The sequence below is a fragment of the Brachypodium distachyon genome, chromosome 2, assembly GCF_000005505.3.
Source record: "Brachypodium distachyon strain Bd21 chromosome 2, Brachypodium_distachyon_v3.0, whole genome shotgun sequence".
In the NCBI taxonomy this organism is placed as follows: domain Eukaryota; kingdom Viridiplantae; phylum Streptophyta; class Magnoliopsida; order Poales; family Poaceae; genus Brachypodium; species Brachypodium distachyon.
In genome coordinates this window covers 7,810,764-7,828,252 of record NC_016132.3, presented here as the reverse complement: position 1 = coordinate 7,828,252, position 17,489 = coordinate 7,810,764, and the positions used below count along the sequence as shown (strand labels likewise).

The 17,489-nt window shown below is 45.3% G+C and overlaps 2 protein-coding genes across 4 annotated transcripts; both read right to left on the bottom strand.

Annotated features, from left to right (window-relative positions):
• Positions 1-5,005: 5,005 nt before the first annotated feature.
• On the bottom strand, positions 5,006-9,857 carry LOC100841319 (protein YeeZ). 2 transcript variants are annotated; one of them, XM_003566588.4, is made up of 8 exons: positions 9,474-9,857; positions 9,174-9,266; positions 7,238-7,316; positions 7,055-7,136; positions 6,570-6,609; positions 6,356-6,490; positions 5,893-6,033; positions 5,006-5,434 (listed from the first exon to the last, which is right to left on the bottom strand). In XM_003566588.4, the coding sequence occupies exons 1-8, from the start codon at positions 9,605-9,607 to the stop codon at positions 5,176-5,178; spliced, it is 963 nt and encodes a 320-aa protein (XP_003566636.1). In that variant the 5' UTR covers positions 9,608-9,857; the 3' UTR covers positions 5,006-5,175. The 2 variants fall into 2 exon arrangements, with proteins under 2 accessions (XP_003566636.1, XP_010230737.1); XM_010232435.3 differs by having other exon boundaries at positions 7,055-7,133.
• A 3,768-nt stretch (positions 9,858-13,625) lies between these two features.
• Positions 13,626-17,029, bottom strand: LOC100838580 (bifunctional phosphatase IMPL2, chloroplastic). 2 transcript variants are annotated; one of them, XM_014898085.2, is made up of 9 exons: positions 16,444-17,029; positions 15,958-16,036; positions 15,766-15,860; positions 15,634-15,683; positions 15,177-15,320; positions 15,025-15,105; positions 14,845-14,934; positions 14,485-14,596; positions 13,626-14,231 (listed from the first exon to the last, which is right to left on the bottom strand). In XM_014898085.2, exons 1-9 carry the CDS (start codon positions 16,775-16,777, stop codon positions 14,161-14,163), a joined length of 1,056 nt encoding a protein of 351 aa, XP_014753571.1. In that variant the 5' UTR covers positions 16,778-17,029; the 3' UTR covers positions 13,626-14,160. The 2 variants fall into 2 exon arrangements, with proteins under 2 accessions (XP_014753571.1, XP_003566629.1); XM_003566581.4 differs by having other exon boundaries at positions 15,025-15,091; positions 15,196-15,320; positions 16,444-17,026.
• Positions 17,030-17,489: the final 460 nt, after the last annotated feature.

Below are 17,489 nucleotides of genomic sequence, written 5' to 3'. Positions count from 1 at the left end.
TTGCATTCACCGAAAAGAAACAAAGTTACTATTGTTTCTGAAACTTTCACTCATGAGCAGTACACGAGCTAGTGAATGTATAGACGTATAGTAGCAGAAGCTGCATGTATCAGGTGCAAAAATATCACCACCAGCTAGTCGGACTAGTAAATTAAATTGCAACATGTATCAGTCAAGTAACACATTACAACACAACTTCACATCCAGACATTCAGTTCCTTTAGAAAAAGTTTACTCACCAACACATGTTAGTCGCGTCTGAAACAATCCACAGCAGAAAGAACAAGAACTAGCTATGTCAAATAGGAATAGTAGTGGCCCTAGCAGCAGAGTGAGGGAGGTCGCCGTCGCCGTCAGGATGTGGTGGCCCGCGGTGCCGGCCGCTTACGTAGGTCCCGGTCAAAGGCTGATGGCGGGGCGAGGTGGAGCTTGCCATCGCCGGAATCCAGTGATAGCCAAATCCTGAGATTGTTGGGCTTGTTGGAAATCCGGTGATTGTTGGGTCATTTGAATCGGGGGACCGGGGGTATCACCATCGTTGAATCGCCGGTGGGGAATTTGGGGGAGACAGGAGGAGGCAGGAGTTCCGGCAAGAAGACTTTTGTTGGGGGCGTTCCTGAAAATTTACCATCACTAGGTTGGACGAGACGGGCGTGTTTTCGCAAATTTTCCAGCGAGGCATTGGAGTCGCACGATTTTGATCGGAAGGTTGTGACGGGATGGATGCAGGGATGCATTTAGATCAAGGATTCACAGGATACGACGCCCCGCGCGCGCGTGTGTGTCTATATATATATATATATCTTTTCTTTTCTGTACCACGTACAATTTTATGAATAAAAATCGGTGCACATGAGATAGTACGTATTGTCCTTGTTTCATGACTTCCATTCATAATTTTTCAATACTTAAACGTGCAACATGCAATATGAGCTGTGTGTTATCTTTTACCGGGTACAACTTTATAAACCCAATTTTGCCGCTGCACATGACAAGTAATATATCTCTTCACCATGACTACCTTTCATAATTTTAAGAACTCAAATGTGCGACATTGGTTGCACGTTATCTCATGTCTTTTAGTATTGGGTACAATAATGAGACTTTTGCCGGTGCACATGACATTGTATTACCTTTATCTCATTACTTCCTTTCATTTATTTTCTTCAAAACTCAAATGGGCAACTTGCAATTAGTAAGATGAGTTGCATGCAACCCGCTGCAATTTTGGATTATCCCAAAAGATAGATATACTACCTTTTACGTTAAGAATCTTAGAGAGGTATAGCGACAACTCATTAATTGCAATGACAACGGGGTACATAAGATGAAATATGAAAAACTTGACGAGTACCTCAACTATCCCCAAAACATCATAATTGTTCGCGCCATTAATGTAAACACAAGGGAAAATTGGCCACAAGACACCGTTATTTTCCGACCTTTGCCAAGACATGCCATCGGATTGTGCCTTTACCCAGTACCATTACAATTCTGTGGTTATTTGCCACAACACACTACTTGGCCTAAAACAGAAAGTTCGCTTTTTCCACAATACCCCCAGACCTGAATTTTAAACCTATGATTTAATTTGTCGATTGTTATGGTTCGACTTGTTGGATAAATGCTGAACAATTGTGTAATCAAATAATGTCCAAAGTTGACTCTTACGTACCGCCTTTTGGGGCCGAAATTTCAATTAGAGAAAAAAACTCTTCAAAACCGTCATCCTCCCAAGCAAAAACCGTCATCCAGAGAAAACGAGTCAAACTTTCTATTTTGGGCTAGGCGATGTGTTGTGGTAAATGACCAAAAATTGTAATGGTACTGAGCAAAGACACAATCTGGCGGTATGTTTCGGAAAAGGCCAGAAAATATGTAAATTAATTTGATGAAATAACCATGCAACGTTTTATGTGGTAGAGCCCTACCTATAAAGTCACATTTTGAAAAACTCCCAAAAGAACTGGGAAAAATTCTTAAAATGCCTAGAAGGACCCAAGAAAATTCAGGAAATTCTGGAAAGGTCCATCTCGTAGTAAAAGATAAATATGAAGTTGAAGGATCGAGGCATAAGATAAAATCAGGACGGAACTTACCGCGGGACAAGAATTTCCCCTTACCAGGAACAAAAGTTGGACAAGAACCCTTTATCTTTAGATGGCCAATGACATGAAAAACTGAAATCACACAATCGAAGGTTTCTGAGGACCATAAGCTTCATCCAGAACCGGGTGTTTAGGGTCGATGAGATGCTATGTGTGACGATCAAGGGCTTGGAGTCCGAACCGAGTGACAGGTGAGTATTGACTTCAAATATTTGTAATTAACTTGAATTTATTTCCAAAGTCAGAGCCTAACGTCAGAGCCTAGCTCTGATATTCTTAACGCGTGCTGCAACGGTAATGTCGGAGCTGATGACTAGTTGGGTAGTAACATCCTTGAAAGCATGAGACGAATGCATTTAAAAGTTCATATTGATCCGAACCTGCCTGGGTTTAACCTGTTGTGACCTCTGCCACGTGATCGTTTTGATCCACTTCTGCCACCACCACTTTCTGCGGCATCACCGATTGACATGCATTGCCCACAGCGGCGACTGCGACGCCAGCTCGTATATATCTTGTATTCCTCTATGTGCAAGTGAATGTCCTAAGGTTTATACTATGTCCAACTTGCAAACTCGTTTTCTCGGGATAAGGGCTTAATTGTCCGGGGTTAACTAGGCCAGGGTCCGATAACCCGGGATTAGGAGGTTAGGGTTTGATACCGTGGGTCTCTACAATTTAAGGTTTAAATGGACATTTATGTATGCATTAGCACATACTTGTTGTATTTCATGAAATTAAATTCAGCAATAGCTATGATCGGCAGGCTTCATATATCCTTGAGGCTACTGATAAAACGTCACAACATGGCACTTGTTGCTCTTCCTAACATAGGAGTATGTTGTAGCATTGCACTTGAGGCTACTGATAAAAACGTTCCCAAGTCGAGTTGGACGCTGGACCAAGCAAATCAAAGAAGCAATGCCAAATCCACAAGTCCTGCGAAGCAACTGCCTCGAGCACGATTGTTGGCTCGCGGTGATGGCTTGTATACTGCCCGTGCCAGTCGGGCAGTTCTTCCACGTCCAGTGCATGCAATCTATTCTCCCAAGTATTCCCGGCCATCCCCTTGCTTCATTCATCGCCATCAGCCTCTTAATTTGTGTCCTCCTCATTAGGTGCTCGGAGGTATTGCTAGCCGAACATCCGGATCAACACCTTCGCAAACATGCGGACAGATTTTAGTGTCATATCTTCGCCAATGCGAAGATACTCGTCGGTGTAATCCGTCAGGACGCCATAAGCAATCATCCGCATGGCGGCGGAAATCTTCTGATAAGTACTAAACCCAAGAAGGCCGGCAGCGTTCCTTTGGCGAGTGAAGTAGCGGCAGTTTGCTTTGCATGCGTTGACAATTTTCACGAACAGAGGCCTACGCATACGGAAGCACCTACAGAATAGGTGTGCGGGGTAGGTGTATACCTCCACAAAGTAATCATTCGTCAACATGGAACGGCCGAGGCTTCAATTGCGGGGAATGCAGTAACGACCAACCTTTGATCCTCGCCTCTTCGGTCGCTTCCCCTTGTCTTCCACCTCTTTCATGGCGAGAATCATCAAAATGTTCTCGAGATCACCGAAGCTGACTTCTTCGTCGGACGAAGAGGAGGGGTCAAAATATTCCAGCACGGAAAAGGACAACATTGATGACTGCATCTGAAATCGGCAATTCGCAACATGAAGAAAGCCCTAATTCACGAGATCTATCCCCGAATCCGAAAGGCAAGAAATCGATGAGAAATTTACCTCGTTCGGCGGATGGGGACAGTTTAGCTTCTAGATCCAGCGAACTAGGCCTCCGCTGACTAGACAGCGGCGGTTTTGGATCCCTCCGAAGCTCCTAGACGGTGGCGGCGGTGGTTATGGTGCTCCTAGCTTGGGGAAACTTGTGGCGGAAGTTCACGGGGTAGCGGGCAGACTGCTACGATGCGTTGGCGGTGGTGGGGTTATGTGGAACAATGACATGCGGTGAGGATGCGGTGGTGACGGCGAAAATCCACAGGAGCGAGGTGTCGGGGAAGACACGAGCGTGGCGACGCGGGATGAAATATCCTATCGCCAACCGTTTTCCCAGGCCAAATCGGTTCCGAGACAGGGGGACAACGGGACCGAGGAAATCCAAGCTCGGGGGCTCCTATTCGGTAAATCCAGAAAAAAATCTGTTTCCGCCAATCTTCGGTTTTTTCCACCAAAAACCAATAATTGGCGGTTATTTTTCGGTTCGGCCCTTTTTTCAGTATTCGCTAGAGTTGCTCTAAACATTGTATAAAAGCAATGGAAAGGAACGAGGCAGGTCGAGATTGCAGCAGTAAATCAAATCCCACGAATATCGTTTTCTGTTTTCCTCTGCCGTAACTTTGCCGCGGCAGGAATCGGGCTGGCTGGAATAGGCAGGAAATCGCTTCTGTCATCTTTCTTCTGTTGCCGATCTTGTGATCTGAACCAAACAGACATTACGAAAGATAAACAAGCTAGTGATCACGCTAAAAGGCAGTAACATTTACTCGAGTCTCGACACACGTATAAATCGGCTCCTCCAGGAGAATAGAGTCTGGAAACCCCGATGCTGATCAATGAAACTGTTTTTTCTTTCTTTCGAGACGAATGGAAGTCAACGTTGATGGCTCGTTTCCGTATGATCAAAATAAGCATGAAAAGAAAATCCTTGTTCGTGAACTAGGGCCAGCACCGTCGCCTTACCTCTGGGCACACTGATCGGCCCTGAGCGCCGGTTGACCAGGCTAGCCGCAAGGGAGCTTTTGCAGAGCAGCAAATACACTTCTGAAATTGGCCCCTAATAATTGCTTAATTTCTCTTTTGGCCTGTTTTGCAAAGCATCCTATTTGTACTCCTACTGTAGTACTGTATCTCTGCTTACGGAATGAGTAGTGGTGAAGTGATACAAATGTTAATTAATACATTATGCTAATCTTCGTTGTGTCCGACCTTCCATGTCACTCACCGTGAGACATCGTTCCACAAAATAATCATACTATTTCAGAGCTTCAGGCCTTCAGTGTCCAGATCCAATTTATGGTATCCATTACAGGTCACAGGCTAAGCATCATCATTTTTTCACGGTGAGCCAAGAATCAAAAATACTCTGCAGCCCTGATCTATAAGATGGGTAAAGAAGCCTAACGCCTAGTTCCTGTTTCAACCGTTCATTTGAGACCCGTTTTTCAGCAGCTATAATTCTATCATGAATGTTTGATCTTGCCGGATCCATCGCAAGGTCAGGATATCTTCTCTCTATCAAGCTCTGAGCAAATGCAAAAACATCAGCTCTTGGGGCAGGATCGTCATCCACCACATTGTATATTTTCCTGGAATCAAAATAGTTAAACATGGGAAATCACCGATATCTCTGGGTTTTATAGAATTGTTTTTGGCAAAATGTAACTAGAACCAATATAACTAAGCATGTTTGGTAATACTGCAACATGAAACCAAATATGGCACCAAAGTGAGTTTGCCCCATAATGTTAAGTAACACATGGATATACTGCCTCTGATCCAAAATAAGTGTCTCAGTTTAAGTCTAGTTCAAAACTGAGACACTTATTTTGGATCGGAGTGAGTAGCTATTTCCAGGAAGTGCCTAAGAAAATTGTTCTGTAGAGCCAAGCAAACAGAGAAATACAAGCAAAGAGAGAGAAAATGCAGTCTCACATTTCAGCTATGCAATGTAAGACAGACTGAAATGGTGTTTGAGAAAAATGTATGAAGGCTGAAGCAATTGCAAAGAATTGAAGTCGTTATGCAGGCACGAGGAAACAGTAACCTTGCAGATTTGATGCTCATGCTAGCCCGGATAGCCTGATAGATGTCAGCCACATGGATTCGTGCAGTGAACTGTTTGGACTCCCTCAACTTCTGTCGTGATGACAAAGATTTATTACCCTTAGCTATTGTGTCCAAAGCACTGCAAATAATAAATCAAAACAGGGGAAAGAAGAATGCTTTAAGAAACCAAATATCAGGATACCATGACAGTCTCCACTGAACAAAGCTTCTCATTATTTTGCTCTAAAAAGTCGTCCCACTCATCATCATATTGTTATTTGGTCGTTCCATTCATGAAGTACAAAGAGTCATAGTATTAGAAGTGCTGAGAATCTTTCATTGTTCAGATAGGTGCAAATATATTGGTTTCAATCAACATGTCAATTCAGATCTTGCATTTCTAGAGTTTGATTATTTGATTAGAAATCAAAAGAGTAAAAGGAACTGAATAATATTGCAACCTTCTTCCAGGCCCATATATTCCACCCAAACGCAGTATAAAAGCTGACAGATCCAGCTCATCGACAAGATCCAACCATCCTTCTTCGGCGGCATATCTTAACTTGGCCGACTCGCTCTCTGGATTTACTACATGACTGCATATACATCAGCCTCTTCAGTTTATTAAAAAAAATGTATTGCAAAAATACAGACAAAAATCACTCGGTCTCTTACTCCTCATCAACCCATGCACCACCACAATCACCATATACACCTGTAAAATAATAAAACTACGAGATGCTTGTTAAGCTGAAAGTAAAAGCTAATGTACTTGACAAGAGTGAAGAAATAGATATTCCAGTGTATCTAAATGGTTGCAGTATGCGCGTCGCACAAGTGTGGTCAAGCACAACTATAGGCACTAAATGCTTATCAGTATATCTTAACATTGTTGCTGACCTATTAACCTGTTTCATAGTCACTGGCTATTTACAATATTAGCACAAGAAAAGTAATGAAGAAACTATCTCTAACATGCCGCAGGTGTTACCTATATTCATAGCTTCACAGTGCGCAAGGACAAGTGTAAAACATCACTACTAGTTCATTTGACTGTTTGAGTGCAATGGCAACCAATGAAATAATGGTAATCAGTTTCACCCAAACCAACATACAAGAATAGCATTTCATACTAGTGGTGTAGCATTGTGAGAACTTACTTGTTGAAGAAAGGTAACATAACCATTGAAGATTACCATCCGCCAATGTTCTTTGCAGGTCAGCATGTGAAGAAAGGAACTGCTGAAGGCATTAGATGTTAGATGAAAATAACAATGAAGTTGAATTGAGAAGGCATGCAAGTAAATCATACTGACTTGAGCAGCAAATGATTAGCAACTTACAGGATCACCAACTCCAGGGATGGGTGGAATGGAGATAAGCAAATGAGTTGCATCTTCCAAGGCATGAAGATCCGCAAGACTGGAATTGATAGTCATAATCAGGAAAAAAGCTCATTCAAGACCATCGAGGTTCATGTATCGGGGGGGGCAAATAGCAACTGGGGATTCTATGAATCAGGACGCGCATCATAATGAATTTCAAGAAAATGCATTGGGATCCAATAGAAAATGAGAAAAGTACCATTTTGATCCCTCAATTTGTGAGTTGTGACAGAGTTTGCTTTTGGTCCTTTAAAAAAACTTTGTACTTTTTTTGTTCCTCATTTTCTCAAACCGGAGGTCCTGGACCCGACCTGTTATGGTTTTCCGAATGATATGGCTTGGCTTTTAACCCGATCGCGGACATGGCGGTCCAAGTTGGCACCCACCTCACCTTCTTCTGTCTCCTCATCGCAGGCATTTCGTCAGGTAGTTGGTGGGCAGCCAGGAGTGACATGGACATGGACAACCACCTCAACGGGGGCCCAGATACACTGAGTATCCTGCCAGAGCATTGGCCACTCCTGCTGCCCCTGCTTATCCGCCCACCTTTCTTCCAATGCCTCCCACGGAATGTACATGGACCTCAAGCTTGGAGCAGTGCAACAATGGCAGCGGCAATCACATGGCAATGACGCAGCTCTTTAGGACACCCGACGACCTGGGATGGGCAGCACTATCAGAACATGGATGGCCTCAAGGTCTCCGATGAGGCGCTCATGGTGCTCAACTACACACATGTCCATGAGCTCTGGGAGAGCAGATTCGTGGCAGTGGGCACCTACAGTGAGATGGTTGCTGTACCAGAGCGAGTACCAGGACCTCCACACCTTCCCAGTCCTGTCCTTCAAACTGTGCAGCATGCTCTTGGTCCTTGGAGCACTTGTCGGAATTGGAGACGGCAGAAGGCACAGGAACTGGAAGTTCTCCTCTGCTTGCTGCTTCGAGATCACCAGCCCGTGAAGCTTGCCCACATCGCTTGGTGTCACCCTCTTGTCGAACAAGGGCTCCCACGCCACTGCCGCAGAGACAAGAACGACGAGGCATCTAGGAGATACGCTTGTTATGGTGGGTGAGCTCACTGAGGTATGTGTGCTTGAGGCGGGACGCGAGGAAGCGGAGCTCGCCGAGTTGGACCACAGGGCAGAAGTTGGTGATAGCGTCATAACTAAGGAACTGCTGCCTTGGCCTCCATCATGAATGTGCCGAGCCACACGCGGCTGTGGCACTCATAGATGTTTGGCGTGCAGCTCTGCCCACCAACTGTTCGATGAATGCCCTGGAGGAGGAAAAAGTTTGTGGTGAGGTTGATGCCAACTTCAACCACCACATGCATTCTGAACCACCCTACGTTATCAGTAAAATCGCTCCAGGCTGGGTTCAGAACAAAATGTGTCTGGTTGAGAAGAGGGACGAAAAAAGTACGAAATGTTTTTGACGGACCAAAATATGAACAGTGAGACAAGTTGATACCGAAAAAGTACTTTTCTCTACAAAACTCATTCAATAATGTAAGAGATCTCACCCTCCTAATTATCCAACCCAACCTCTAAAGTATTTGCTTTAAGATGAAAATATATTTAGTGCAGGCGATTAGTCCCAAAATGGTAGATTTAAGTTTATGTTCGAAGAAAACGTATGCGTGTTCCATTCACTTTTTTAGGTGCGATTCAACTTAAATGGGTGCCCTCCTCAAACTAGTGAACTGATTTTGAGTCACAGATTTTTAGCCAACCATCGTCAAGTATTGATGATTAAGTAGCTAGAATGCTAGATTCATCCATCTATGTTCCTCTATTATGGGGCATATGGCCCCTCAATATTTCTCTAAAGTCCTCAGCAGCAGAGAACAATGCTTGAAAGAAGAAGAGCGAGAACACAGCGAAGAAAGCCGTACTTGCTTCTTGTGGCATCGAAGACAGAAGCACTCATGCCCAGCTTTTCGAGCTCCATCTTCTTGGCGGCACTGGTGCACGTCCCGGACACCCGCCTGCGTTAATCCAGCCACAAATCAGGATCGAATTCGAGAGAAGAGAGAGATGGCAACAGAAGCAGCACCGGAACCCAATCCAGTCCCAGACATCAACCGGGGAGGTGGGGAGCCGCGACGGGGTCGGTGGTCTCGATTTCTCCGACCCCGCTTGACGCTAAAAGAGATGCGGTAGAACGGACGAGGGGAGAGGGGCGGCGGACTAACCATCCCTGCGAGAGGAGGCGCTCCGAGACGTAGCGGCCCACGAAGCCGGTGCCAAGCACAAGCATGTGGCCAGGATTTGTCGGGGGCCGGGCCATCGGCGGCGGCGGCGGCTTGGGGGCGAGTCCTGGCGCCATCTTCCCTGGGCGGAGCTGGGCGGAGAAGGGAGCCGGCGGCGCCGGGCGCCGGAGCGGTGCAAGGAACGTAGTAGTTGTATTACTGAATCATCATCTAGCCAAGGATTCATGGAGAAGACGAGGAAGGATTCATGGAGAAGACGAGGAACACGAGGAGGAAGAAGAAGCAACACACGTGCCTCGGCCGAAGCCGCCGTCAACTCTGTTCCTAGCCAACCTGCTTTTGGCTCACTGTGCAGCCCATCCGGAAGGGTGGAGGTCACTGACAATTCTCCCCCTTTGAAATTCGGCTTTATCCTCGAGCCGACGTCCTGTCAAGCCGTCCCGAGTCCCAAGACCTTTGTATTGCAGCGAATTAAGGAATTGCAGATGCACTTCTCTATTTTTGACGAGCTTCTTGTTCCAGTATCAGTGTGGAGAGTTGTTGTTTAGACTTGCTGCCACCAGAACACAAGTTGAGGGACCATGCAATCTTCCAATGGATAATCTCAAAGTCACATTTAATAACAGGTGCTTGTGTCAGCATCTTTTGTTCACCGGGCCCAACCATCATCAGTGTGTCACCAGTAGCTCTCACCAAAGTTACACCATATGGAAACAACTCCCACGAAGGCCCGAACTTCGATTGCACTTGGGAATAGGCTTCAGTTCTACTGCTCGGCAAAAAAAGTAGTGGAAGATGAAATAACCATGCAATCTCTCATTGCATAAGTTCTGAACCATATCGAATGATGTGACTAGCGAGGTTGCAGCTAACAAAGGTGTGTAAGAAACCATAAAGTTCTAACTCCAGCTCAAAAGAGTGCCAACTATAACCAAGTTCAGAACCACTTTGAATAGTTTGGTCCATACCGGATATTGCATCAATCCATGAGCTCATTTCTGTGGAATTTTCAATAATATGAACCTTTGTGAAATATGACCATACTATCAGCACTCCAATAAGCAAAACACCCAGCAGGATATGATGAGCCTTGAGGATGCCACAAGTGAAATTTTCATGTAGTTGGGTTGGTTGTATGGACAAGTATAAAATAGTAGCAAACTGAAATTTCAGCCCATTTGATGCTGACTGTACTGATACGCAGCAAACAAGGACTAGGAAAAACAGAGCTGAAGTCAATTCCTCCCGGGAGTCAAGTAGCTTATACATGCTGATGAGACTCTCACCACTTCCCAAATCTGAATATGCACAAGACAATGCCACTACCAACCATGCGATTTCCCATGAAACATATAGAAAACCAAAATGTGCAGCACCTGTTGTCAGTAGCCCAGAGAGTCCATGGTGTTGTGGGAATAAACAGCACACACACTTCTGATGCGATGTCCTCAGATATGAAGTTATGATGGCTTCCTGTTCAATTGGCATCATGTAAATCAATGAGCACAGCTCAAAGGGCCACTGCTCCAATATGATCCTAGCTTCACATAACTTAATGTAATGCATATTAGTCAGTACCCTTGTCTTGGTTTGAGGCAAAGCCATGACAATTGCTACAGACAGCTGAATACTCCAATGAAAAGAACCATGTGATTGCCCACTGAAAATCTTCACAGGCAACTAATCCAAGATATTGCTCAGGTATGTGCTTGAGCTGAACCCACCTAACTGAATCCAACTGAACAAAACATTGCAATTGTTGGTCACAGAAATATACCTCCCAAGCAGAGCACGTCTTTTGTTTGAATATAGCAGTCACTGAATTCTGCAACGTGTTAACCGTCAGGAACACAGAACAATTGGAATAGTGAATTTTGGACTCATGCTCAACAAGTTCTAGCTGTCCCGGGTCCCATGGTGATCCCAAGCATTCATCACAAAATAATAATGATGATGAGTCTCTGCTAACAGTGCCAATTATAGCAAACAATCGAGTTCTATTTCCATGCAGGCAACCACCCGGATTCCAAGGAAACAAGGACTGATTAGAATCAAATATCATACCATCCGGTGATGAACTTGCAACAGCTTGTTGCTGCGGACTTTGAAGTGGTCGCCATGGTTGTACTTGATACACATTGCCAAAGAAGCAACCAAGTGACGGCCATGGAGGCTTCAGCTGCAAGCTATCATTAATTTCAGAGTCCGGTGCCACACACATGGAGAGTACTCGAGAGATCAACAAGTCCACCACTGGAGCTGCCATGGTCGCTACGCAGTTTGTCGTGGCGGTTGGCGAAAACAGGATCAATTACGAGACCAAGTCGTCCTTGTCCGAAGCCCTGATATAGGATGCGGCAATAGGGGAGCCTCCCTTATGCGAGATTGAAGTTGGTGGTGCCTATTTTGTGGCTGGCGTCGAGTACAGTGGAGGGCGCCACAGAGGTGACAGAGCTGGGGTCATCTTCGTCGACCTCGTGCATCACGGCCACTGTGAGATCGGCAGCCATCGGCGTTGCGTTGTATGGTGGTGCGCGAACCAAGGAGTTGGAGGCCACGAAGTGGACATCGTCCTCACAGGCCGTCGTGGTGGCCGCTGTTGGAGTAGTCACCATCGCCGCTGAGTCCGCCACAGCTACAAGGACGAGAGTCGGTGAAGTTGTTGGGGAAGATGCCGTGGATGACATGACAATGAGGTCATTGCCCGATGTGGATGTAGCAGAAGTCTTGTCCGGCATGGAGATGTCTGTGAGCATGGCTGCCGATGTGAGATCACTGTCGCCCTCGCTGACCACGAGCACAACCGGGACAGTGGCGGACGCCTCTAGAGAGGGCTTGGAGGAAGCCGGCGTTGCCGCAGGAGGCGCTGCAATGGCTACAGTCACCGATGTGGCCGATGGCTCCATGTCCCAAAAAGCTCGCCAGATTCTCAGGGAGCAGCAACCTTCGTAGATGCACTGGCCATTCCACTCCTTTCATGCTTGTGCCGCTGCTTGTCGGGAACGGAAGAGGATTTGGGCAGCCACCGAGGTGACTCCCTTGGATGTGAGGGGCGGATAAACAACCATCTGCTCCACACCATATGAATCGAAGATGTCATGGAACAATTCTTCACTGATTGGGTAAATAGCACAGTCGACAACAACCGCGACACCACGATCTAGAAGCGCTGGCTGGCTGGACATTCTCACGAACAGATGGTGGATGGGGAGAAAAATTGAAAGAAAATTTGTGGATTTTTGGTGGGGATCAACTGGGAAGGGTGATGGTTGGATCTGATACCAGATGTAAGGAATCTAGTACTTGTATTACTGAATCATCATCTAGTTTGGTTACAACTCAAGGATTCATGGAGAAGATGAGGAACACGAGGAGGAAGAAGAAGCAACACACGTCCGAAGCCACGCCTCCTTGTTGCCAAGATCACTGTATTTGTATTGCGGCTCGTGCTTTGATACCAGGTCCTAACCCATGAACGATATGGTCCACTGTGCAGTCCAGCCGGAAGGGTGAAGGTCGCTGACAAGCGGCGGTGCGGGGTGGTCTCAGGGGGAGCGGAGGGAACCGGCGGCGCGAGGTCAAACCAGCGGCGCGGGGCATCGGAGCAGCGGGGGCGGCGATGACCAGCGCCCTTTGACGCAGCGGCGGCCGGCGAGGTGGCGAAGCAGTGCTGTTTCCCTCCCGTTCGTCAGCGAGAGCAGTCCTCGTTCCGTGCGTGCGCTCGTTGTGGGGCTGTGGATAGCCGAAGACGTCGGATTAAAATGGAGGGCAGATAGGAGGAGGCAAGGCGCGCTGGCACTGGATCTCTGTCCGGACAATGTTCAGAGGTAATTTCTACAAACTCTGAAACCAGGTGTAAAGTAGTCACTACCGTGGCAGGTGAAAAACTGTGAAGTTAGGAAACGAAAGACGACTGAGAAAAACAACGGATTCTGCCCAGTTCACGTCTCCTGTTCATTGGGACCAAGGAATGCTCTAGTCTGGGCTACTACTTCCTTTTTATATATTCTTTCGCAAAAATTAGAGCTGGATATCAACTTATCAAGTTATTCCATACATGTAGAAATGCAAACGGTGCATAATCAGCCATCGATGCAACAAAAAGCATATTGTTGTATAATCAACCATTGGTGCTACAACTATAATAACCTTGCTTTAGCATCGAAATTAGAGTATAACTACAGAGTATTATGCAAAAGACGGACAAATTGTCAGCTGCTTTACGGGTTGTTCACACCTCCAGCCATAGATCGATAAGACAGAGCCGGATAAAGAAACAATACTACCAAACCAGCTGAAGTTGCATCATTAGTGCAGCTGACCTTAGAACAGACAATTTGCCAAAAGAATGTGGCTCCACAGCAGCTCTTGGATAAACCACAGGCCGAACTAAACAGAACCAAGCAAGGCCTTAAAACAGCCAGCTCTTGGATACTGCACATCCGTCCGCAATCCATCAAACACTTGTGCCAAGCAACACAACCACAGGAACGCTTATATCCACTCATGGGATTCATCTTCTGGAGCACATCATGGCTGATCACAGTGCATGACACGACTTATTAGCATGTCAAGAGGACAATGTACACAAACTTGTTTATTAGACACATGAATAACAGTTGTGATTTTCTAAATGGGAAGCATGAGTCATCCTGTGCAGTGCTGCAAATTACCGCCACCGCAGCGCATCCAGGGCCTGCCTATGGACGTGGGCATCTCCAGCCGCCACGACGTTGAAACCTGAAAAAAGAAGAGCAATAGATGTTTGACACAGGAAGCATTGAATTTCTGCTAATCATGCATTATTGCAATTTTGAATTGGCCTAGTTTCCTCAATAATGGATCTTGGTACTCAGATTAATTATATCAAGAAAGCAAGATTTAGGTTTTTCAAAGTGTTGAGGCTTCAGGAGTGGGAGGGATGCAAAATAGAATGAAAATTTTGGAAAGCAAACTGAGAACTTGATAAAACATAACAAGAAGACTGTTATACTTGTAGGCCGAGATTCAGAAGAGACAGGCCAATGGAGTTTGTCCCCTTTCCAGTCAGTTATTGACCCTCCAGCTCCTTCAATCACTGGTACCAATGAGAGGAAATCGTATGGCTGCACAAACGTGTAGTACACAATTTAAAATTGATTTCAGAAGAATGATAATTGAATCCCGATCTTAAGCTGGTCAGAGAAATACACTGACACCCCAGCTTAGCATAAAAGTAAACTTAAGCTGAAACTGACCTGGTGTGGTCACATTCAGTTCATTTCATGCAATGCAAATAAAGGAAAGATTCTGTAAAACAAATCAGAGAGCATTCCCAAATAATGAAATGCACATACACAATAGGGCTATTTACCTTCAACCCGGATTCAACAACAAGATCGACAAAACCAGAAGACAGGAGAGCATAAGCATAGCAATCACAGCCATACAATGGGACTTTCACCTTACATCAGAAACGATAGATTAAAAAATGTATAATGTTGATGATTGCACAAGTTCAGTTAACCATGTATAGTTTAAAAATGGCACATACCTTATCTCGTACACGAATAAATGCATCTTCAGTATCTCCTTCAAATAGATGTGGACTCGTTGTATACCTGGCACATGCACACTACTGATGATCATACACAGGAATTAACAATTCAAGATTGGATGCTATGTATGAATAATATGCCTACATACTAAAACATAATGCGCATACAAGTAAGCTTGCGCCAATGCATTGCAAGGACGAACAGATATTTCTTGTCCATTTAAGGTTGTTTTCTTCCCATCCACCCCGATCCATCTCTCTCTCAAGACTGGCTGATCAATAATGCCCATAACCTAAAGAAAGGAAGGAAAAAAGTCAAGGGCAGCTAATGCCATAGAAATATCAAACATATACCACACCTACACAACAAGTCCAGAAAGAAATATCATCAGTAATTAAAATAACTAATGTTTCTGGAAGTGCCATCAAAATATCATGTAGAGGTAGTTCATTCTGTTGGCTATATCAAACAAAACAATTGAATGTATGTAGTTATATATGACAGAATATTATCCATTAAAGTTTTCTTCCTGTAGTGGTAAACAGGAGTGGTGAAATGAAAAGGAAAGCAAAAATGCTAGATATGAGCAAGAGAAACTAGCATACCGGCTTCCCATTGTGCAGAAGTGCAATAAGCGTACCAAACAGAGGCTTGCCTAAAAATAACGGATTAGCATCCATCCCTGTTAGTTAAGCTCAAATTAGTCTAACTACCCAAACAGTGATTAAGGTCAGTACCAGTTATGAAGCTTTTTGTTCCATCTATAGGATCCAAAACCCAAACATAATCAGCAGACTTCTCCACACATCTCCAACCATTCTCCTCGCCGAAACTTCATTCACCCAGCAAAGATTGCATTATTTATCGTACTGTTGTAGCTGCATTGAAAGTGGACTACAATATGGTAAGAACAAACAAAGTGATCTCACACAGCATGGGTAGGGAAGCTCTTCAGTATGACTGACGTCATTGCTTCTTCTGCCTCTCTATCCGCAATCGTGACGGGACCTAGACAAAGTTCAGTAAATCCAGTTCAACAACACACATACTGACTTGAATACATTTCCACCTAAGCTGCTGTCCAACTTCAATAATATGATTCATAAGCACATCCAAATTTTCTTTACAGGTACTTTGTTGTCTTTTTTATTGAAATGATTTCGGGAGTCCTATTGCATGACAATGTAATAATAAAAACATCTATTGCAACAAACTACAAAGAAGCAGGCATCTTAAGTAATCTAAAACTTAGTACAAAAGGATGTGGCAAATCTAAACTACGGAGTAACTATCACTACAATATAAAAACACTACCCATTGAATAAATTTCATCTCCCAGTACACTACTGGAGTAATAATCAACAGCTAAAACGATCCCCTTCAAAATGTCAACAAGTAGAGAGGAGGGCACGAACTGTGGTCCTCCTTGTCGATGATCTCTACGCGCTGCCGGAAGTACTTCCTGAGCACCTCCCCCGCGGCGTCCGCGGCGCTCTGCGCCACCTCCACCAGCCGCTCCATCTCCACCCCACATTTACCCGCCGCCGGCACCTTCCAGCCGCCCGCCTCGGAGGCCTTGGCTCGAACGGAGCCCATCCAACGGCACGCTGTCCCGCACGCCCGAACCGGCGGCGCGGACGAGGCCGTGTACGGGAGGAAGCGGGGTCGGAGCAGGCGGGGGCTAGGGTTTGCAGAGGCGGGGTTGGGGAGGGGCGAGGTGGGTGGGACTGTGGAAGCGGGGGAAAGCATTATCTGGGTGGGAGGAGAAAAGCGGCGGCTTGGCGGCGAGGTTTAAATGGTGGCGCCGCGCGTGCAGAGAGAGAAGCGGTGGACGGCGGCGAGGTTGGGCTCGGTGGGTTTTCGGTGGGTTTTGGCCGCTCCGCACCGCCGTTTCAGGTTGGGTTGGTTCGTCTTGGCTCTTGCGACGATGAGACGAGAGTCACGAGACACGTGCCGATGCCGATGCAGATGCCGCCGCCGGCGTCCCAAGTGTTTGGGCCATTCCCGGAATATTCCTATTGCATACCTTTTTCTATTTTTCGATGCACACAAAGTGGAAAGAACCAAATGAAGATGGTTCTATTTTTCGATGCACACCATAAGTGAAAAGAATCACAATCTGAGATGGGTTTAAAGAAAAAAAAGAATTGAGAATGGGTGATCGATGGCGTGGTTTGGTGCGCACAATCTTGTTTCGTGTTAAATTTATATACTCCATCCGTCCAACCAAAAATGTATAAAGTTTGTCAAATTTTGGATATATTTAAATATGACTTAGTGTATAGATGCATTCAAATTTGGTCAAAGTTGAGATATCTTTTATTTGACGGAAAAAATAGTTAAAAAAATTACGGATATCTTGATCGGTTTGCTTGGTTACCAAAGTTTTGATTCATTATAGAACCATGTCCATCCATCACTACAGAAACGGAAATATCAGATAAACCATATCATGTATACC

Excerpts from the sequence above, each read along its gene's own strand:
- LOC100838580 (XM_014898085.2), bottom strand. The coding sequence starts at position 16,777 with ATGCTTTCCCCCGCTTCCACAGTCCCACCCACCTCGCCCCTCCCCAAC. Across the intron at positions 15,684-15,765 it reads AACAAAAAGCTTCATAACTG|GCAAGCCTCTGTTTGGTACG; the intron begins GTACTGACCTTA and ends CGTTATTTTTAG. Across the intron at positions 14,232-14,484 it reads TTCTGAATCTCGGCCTACAA|GTTTCAACGTCGTGGCGGCT; the intron begins GTATAACAGTCT and ends TTCTTTTTTCAG.
- LOC100841319 (XM_003566588.4), bottom strand. The coding sequence starts at position 9,607 with ATGGCGCCAGGACTCGCCCCCAAGCCGCCGCCGCCGCCGATGGCCCGG. Across the intron at positions 7,137-7,237 it reads TCCCTGGAGTTGGTGATCCT|CAGTTCCTTTCTTCACATGC; the intron begins GTAAGTTGCTAA and ends TAATGCCTTCAG. Across the intron at positions 6,491-6,569 it reads GGTGCATGGGTTGATGAGGA|TCATGTAGTAAATCCAGAGA; the intron begins GTAAGAGACCGA and ends ATGTATATGCAG.